Raw genomic sequence first — 7227 nt, 5'->3', positions numbered from 1 at the left:
CATCTTCTAAATAAATTTCTAGTGTATCCATCATTTCTTCCTTGTCTTTGATGTATTATAATTTGAAAAGAAAAATAATTTTGTTTAAAAATTTCTTCAAAATTTAATAAAATATAATTTTAATCATAATTAGATCAAACCCGTTTTTAACCCTATCTAGCTAGGCACAATTGGATTAGGGTTGTAAATTATTCGGGTCGATACGGACATATTTTTGTTCAAATTTATTTGAATTATTATCAAGAACTGAAAATTGTGTTTGAATTTGATTTGATTATTAATTTAATTGAGATCAAACGAGTCTCAATTAAATCAAATATGAATTGGGTTCTAATAATTTTATATTTTATTATTTTTATACTAATTAAATCGAGTTCGAGTCGAATTCAAAAGTTTATTGAGCAAATGAATTTGTTGAAATTTAATTTATTAAATATAACAAATTAAACTATTGAAAGAATTTTTATGAATTGATTTCAGTCAACTACGGAATAGTTTGACTTAGTTTTCAGCCCTAAATACCACAAACGATGCCAAATGTAAGGACATAATTGTCCTATTTGGATCGACAAAATTAATCGCGGCCGTATCTGATTATAATCCCTTTCTCTCTTCACCAACAAAACAAAAAAACAGCTGAAATGCACCGCTTTCTGCTCCAAGTTTGATCACTCTGATCTTGATTTCATCACATACACCATCCACCATCCACACACAGCTATACGTACGTATTTGCGTACAAATCCAAGAGGGTTTCGAAAATGGAAGCGTTTGATGAGGGTGTTTTCATGGGCACAAACGACGGCGGAGATGAGAATGTGCGTCCCTTCGACGACGGCATGCAGTACGGCTTCGATGGCGATAATGGCGTGGCACCACCACCAATGGACGGATTCTCTGGGAGCCCCAGGAACGACAACAATGACATGCAGTCGCCGAAGGCCTACGGCTTCAGCGGCTCGCCGAACCGTTATTCTCAGTCGCCCCTTGAAACAGCGAACGCCGGCGGCGGCGGTGGTGTGGATGAGTACGTCAAGCCCTACGACATCTCAGCTGACAGTGAAGGGATTTTCACGTCGGCTGATGGCGGGCCGCTTCTTCCGGAACCCAGCCAGATGCGTGAAGAAGGCACCGCATTTCGCGAATGGCGTCGGTGAGATTTCTTAGAATTCTATTATGTTTTTAATAGTTTCCCGATCATGTAATTATAAAATGTGATGAATTTTGTAGCGTTTTATGCGGGACTTAATCTTTGTATGGAAATGAATATAAATTGGATTACGTAGGATCAGGGTTCTAATTGCCCCGATCGGATCTTGGATTTAAACTCATAATCAAAACAGAGCTGTACCCTTAAATAATTAATAATCTTGAGTTTGTAATTGATGCCATGTAGTGTGTTGATACTGATGTGTGTAAGGAATATCAATTGCGGTTTTTAGGTGGAAATGTAAAAGTGTTGAACTTCGTTTTGGCAATTTAAGCCTGTGATGGAAGCTATATATAAAATCGAATCTATCTGATTCTGCCCTGTTAGCCTGATGCTTGGTTGAGGAGGCTGTTTCTTTATTTTCTTCCCATGTATGTTGGGACCTTATCTCTGTACTAGTAAGGTAGAACTAAAGCAAGAACGAACCGAAATCTTCAAATACATTTTATCTTGTTTAGTAATTCGCTATCTTTTTGTTTTCATGGCCTATTCATTTCCTTGAAATCATATCTTTGTTTGCTTAAATGATTGATTGACTATTGACGGAAGCAAATTTTTTCGTCGTAGTTTCCATTATAACGGAAGCTACTGCAGCACATGTATATGTTTTCTTTTGATATATGGATTTGTTGATCTCCATCTGTGTACATTGATATTTCTCATGCTCGCCAATCTCTTCTTTTCAAGGGGGTGGGGGAGGGATAGGTAAGTGTATCGCTATCGTGCATAATCCCCTTTGCTTATCGGGTTCCAACTTATCGTTAGAGATGACTTGTGTCAGTTGCATTCTGATTCATACCCATGCTCATGTTGCTGGCAAATGTTTGTCAAGATGAAGAACAATAAGAATGCGCAACATGCAGTAAACATTTTGCATTCTTTGTATAAGAAACGCTCCAATCCTGATATTAATAAAATGATGGCCCAAACCAATATGATTGGGCCTTGCTCACTGGATGGCCGGATAAAACCGAGGGCCCAACTCCTTTAGCCCACCGACCCGGTCCACTCTAAGGTTTGACCCGACAGCTCCCTTTAAATACTCTCCTCTTCATTTCTGCCCTAATTTTCCGCCGTCTTCACTGTCCCTTTCTCTCCTTCAAACCCTTCGGGTTCTTCACCCGTTCTTCGTCTTCTGTAACTCCTATTCTCCAGATAATGGCTGTAAATGAGCCATTAAGTGTTAGCCTTCATATATGGCTCATACTTACTGGTTTGTGGTTAACGGACAGATTCTCTTCTCCCTCTTTCTTCCTCCTTGAAAAACCCTAAAGCCTTTGTGGCAAACACCTTAGTGGTTTCCGACTCTAAAGCCTTTGTGGCACGATCCTCGGTGGATTACTGTGAACAGCCTTTGTGGTTGGCCTTTGTGGCCTCGGTTATATCCGTGCAACCGTGAGCAGGGTTGCGGCCTACGGCCTCTCTAGGCCCTGGGTCTTAGGCCTCTGAGCCGACCATTTCTTGTTCTGAAATTGTATTGTTTCGGTTTATTCTCTGTAAGCATTAATTCTTATTCGGTAGGTTTTCTTGTAATTCATTTAGAAAGCCTGTAATATTTAAGTGTTCTGTAATTATTTGTATTGTAACTGTGCCGGAGACCGATCCACTACTAACAGTGGTATCAGAGCGGGGTTAAGTCTCTGGCCTGAGGCCACTCACGGTAACATCGCTCTAACTCTCTCTCTCTTTATTTTTCGGTCCCAGTTTCCCGACCCCTTACTGCTAACCTCCCTTGGCCGGGCTCCTGAAGCCGTCGGGTATCTAGTGGAGGCGTAGTTAAGGCCCTAGCTTTATTAACTGTTTTAGTTTACTGTTGAATCTTCTGTGATTGGGAATTTGCTGCTGCTTAATATTTGCCTCTATTACTTGAACTGTGAATTTCTGTGATATTACTGAAACTTGCTAAAATGTCTGGTTATAACTTACAACCATTTGGCGGAAAAACTGACTTTTCTATATGGCAACAAAAAATGAAAGGCATCTTAATACAACAAAAAGTTTTTAAAGCTATTGAAGGAAAATATTCTGAAACTGTTTCTGATGAAAAACGGCTTGAAAATGATGAGTATGCTTACAGCTCTATTATTTTAAATCTGTCTGATTCTGTAATTAGGAAAGTAGGAAAACAGAATACTGCTAAAGAGCTATGGAATAAGTTAGAGGAACTATACACTGAAACTTCACTTCCTAGCAAACTGTTTCTCTTAGAAAAATTCTTTAGATATAAACTGGATGTTTCGAAAAATATTGAGGAAAATGTTGATGATTTTACTAAATTAATTCAAGACATAAAATTGACAGGGGATAAAAATATTGATGATTATACACCCATAGTTTTATTAAATGCTATTCCTGAGTCCTACAGTGATGTTAAAGCCGCAATAAAATACGGACGAGATAATGTAACTTTAGAAACTGTAATTAGTGGCTTAAAATCAAAAGAAATGGATTTAAAAACCAATACTCCTAGTAATAACAACAATGAAGTAAACTTGGTAAGAGGAAGACCTAAAAATAGGAATAATAACCATAACTCGAAATTCAGAAAATACAGTAAAAGTCGGAGTAGAAGTAGGGGAAGAAGTCCGTCTAGAAATAGGCATTATAACAACAATAATAATAAAAGAGATGAAGATAAAAACAAAAAGGATTTTAGGTGTTACAACTGTGGGGGTAGAGGTCATTTCATTAAAGACTGTAAAAAGCCTAAAAAGAACCAACAAAATGAATCTGCTAATGTTTCTGAAGAAACAACTGATGAAGTTTATATGGTGTCTGATGTAAATTTTGTTGAAAACTCCTTAAATAAATCTGAATGGCTTGTGGATTCTGGATGCACTTTTCATATGACACCTTATAAAGATATTTTGACAAATTTTAAAACTGAAAGACTAGGTTCTGTGTCAATGGCAAACCAAAAATTATGTGATGTGCTCGATTTTGGTGATACCTGTCTTATTTTTAAAAATGGTTCGAAAATAACCCTTAAGAATGTTGGGTATGTCCCTGATCTTGCCCATAATTTGATGTCATGCTCTGCCCTAGAAGAAGAAGGGTTAGAGGGGAAATGGGGGAAAGGGATCATGAAAATTTCTAAGGGTTCCATGACTATTTTCAAAGCAATCAAAAAGAGAAATCTGTATTTATGCACCGTTAAGTACGATTCCTTTTCTGGAAATGTTTTCACAGAAAATAAATCTGAAATTTGGCATAAGAGGCTGGGTCATATCAGCTTTAGAGGGCTTGAGTTGTTACACAAAAATGGTTTTTTGCATGAAAAACCTTCTACTTTAAATTTTTGTGATGAGTGCATATTAGGAAAACAACACAAAGTTAAGTTTCCTACTTCCTCATACCCGTCACCCACTTCTTCAAACTGCATTTTAGAATATGTGCATGCAGATGTGTGGGGACCTGCTAATATTAGTACTCATGGGGGCAATAAGTATTTTCTATCAATTATTGATAATTATTCTAGGAAAGTATTTGTTTTTCTAATGAAACAAAAATCTGATGTCTTTGAAAAATTTCAGAGTTGGAAAAATCTGGTTGAGAACCAAACAGGTCATAGGCTTAAAGCATTAAGAACTGATAATGGCTTGGAGTTTTGTAACAAACAGTTTACTGATTTATGCGAAAAGTATGGTATTAAAAGACACAAAACCACACCATATACTCCTCAACAAAACGGGGTAGCTGAGAGAATGAATAGGACTTTGTTAAATAAAGTAAGGTGTCTTTTAATCAGTTCTGGCTTATCTAAAACTTTTTGGGGAGAAGCTTTATTAACTGCAGCATATTGGATAAATAGGTCACCTTCAGTGCCTTTACTAGGAAATATTCCTGAAAAAGTTTGGACAAATTCTGATGTTGATTTTACTTCTCTACGCATTTTTGGTTGTGCTGCTTTCTGTCATTATAATGGTGATAAACTAGATCCTAGGTCCCAAAAATGTGTATTTATTGGTTATCCACCCGGAGTAAAAGGATATAGGCTATGGCTTAAGAATCAACCTGGCTTTAAGGTGATAGTAAGTAGAGATGTGATCTTTAATGAATCAGAAATGCCATGCTTAAACACTTCCTCTAAAAATTCCGAAGATTTTAATATTGAAAATACCTTTAATAAGGTGGAACTTAGTAATGAGGATAACCAACAAGGGGAAGAAATAGTAAATAGAGAAGAAAATCAAGAAAATCAGGAAGAAAACAATGATGAAGAAATTGAAAATCCAAACACCTATCAGCTAGTTAGAGATCGAGTACCTAGGGAACGTAGGATTCCCTCTAGGCTTAAAGATTATCATTTAGCTCTAAATGTTGAAAACTTAGAACCAAGTACTTATGAAGAGGCCTTAGAAAGTACAAACTCTAAAGAATGGATAACTGCTATGAATGAAGAAATAAAAGCCTTAAAAGAGAATAACACTTGGGTTCTAGTTTCAAAACCGAAAAATGCTTCTATAGTCGACTGTAAATGGGTTTTCAAAATAAAAGAAGAAAACAATGTCAAAAGGTTTAAAGCAAGACTTGTAGCAAAAGGTTTTACTCAAAAAGAAGGCATTGATTTTACTGAAATTTTCTCTCCTGTGGTTAAGTTTACTACTGTTCGAATCTTACTTGCTTTGGTTGCTCACTTTAACTGGGAATTAAAACAGATGGATGTAAAGACTGCATTCTTGCATGGAAATCTAGATGAACAAATTTACATGTCTCAGCCTCACGGTTTTGTTGATAAGAAAAATCCAAAACATGTATGCTTGCTCAAAAGATCCTTATATGGTCTGAAACAATCCCCTAGGCAGTGGAATAAAAAGTTTGATCAGTTCATGCATTCTTTGGATTTCAAAAACAGTGCTTATGATCCATGTTTATATTTCAAGCATGAAAACAATGTGCCACTATTTCTTGTCTTATATGTGGATGACATGTTAATAGCTAGTCCTAGTCTTGATATGATTAAAAACTTACAGCATCATTTATGCAAGAACTTTGAAATGAAAGATTTAGGAAATGCGAAGAAAATACTTGGTATGAACATAGAAAGAAACAGAACCGAGTCAACTATTTTCTTAAATCAAACCTCTTACATTCAAAGCATTCTTGAAAAATTTTCGATGGAAAATTCCAAACCATCCTCTGTACCACTTACAGCACATTTCCAGTTAAGCAAAGATCTATGTCCTAAAACAGAATCTGAAAAAGATAAAATGAAAAATGTGCCCTACTCAAATGCTATAGGATCTGTCATGTATCTAATGGTAAGTACTAGGCCAGACATAGCATATGCAGTTAGCTGTTTAAGTAGGTATATGTCCAATCCAGGTACTTCCCACTGGGAAGCAGTGAAATATCTGTTTAGATACTTAAATGGTACTAAGAATGTTGGAATAACCTTTTCTAAAAATTCTGATGATGTGGAACTTAAAGGATTTGTGGATTCTAACTATGCTAATGACAAAGATAGTAGAAAATCAACTACCTCCTATATCTTTACACTGTGTAATGCCTGCATAAGTTGGAAATCACAACTTCAAAGTATTGTAGCTCTTTCTACTACAGAAGCTGAGTATATAGCAACAACTGAAGCAATAAAAGAAGCATTATGGTTAAAAGGCTTAATTTCTGAAATCGGATTTCTGAAGAATAAACTTGTTGTTTACTCTGATAGTCAGTCTAGTATCCAGCTATGTAAAAACCCAGTCTTCCACTACAGAACCAAACACATAGATGTTAGATATCACTTTATTAGGGATGTTATAAACAATGGAATAATCAATCTTGAAAAAATAAAGTCAGAAGAGAATCCTGCAGATATGGGAACTAAATGTTTAGCAATAGAGAAGTTTAAAATTGTCTTGATATACTACATCTTTAAACTGCTGTTCCTTAACCTTTCTTCTTGCAGGAAAAGGAAGCTATGGCAATGATGACAGCCTTTTGACCCACCATCTTGGTTTGGACCAAGGTGGAAAATATTAATAAAATGATGGCCCAAACCAATATGATTGGGCCTT

General features: G+C 36.1%; 1 protein-coding gene across 1 annotated transcript in view; it reads left to right on the top strand.

Moving 5' to 3' along the window:
- LOC105167839 (clathrin light chain 1) overlaps positions 552-7227 on the top strand; it is an 8566-nt gene continuing 1890 nt past the window's right edge. The window contains exon 1 of the mRNA XM_011087668.2: positions 552-1153. Coding sequence (XP_011085970.1) covers positions 762-1153 — 392 coding nt within the window. The 5' untranslated portion in view covers positions 552-761. The remainder of the gene's footprint in view (positions 1154-7227) is intronic.

This window comes from Sesamum indicum, linkage group LG8, assembly GCF_000512975.1.
Source record: "Sesamum indicum cultivar Zhongzhi No. 13 linkage group LG8, S_indicum_v1.0, whole genome shotgun sequence".
NCBI lineage: Eukaryota > Viridiplantae > Streptophyta > Magnoliopsida > Lamiales > Pedaliaceae > Sesamum > Sesamum indicum.
Note: the sequence above shows the minus strand (reverse complement) of the source record. Positions and strands in the feature narration are given on the sequence as shown.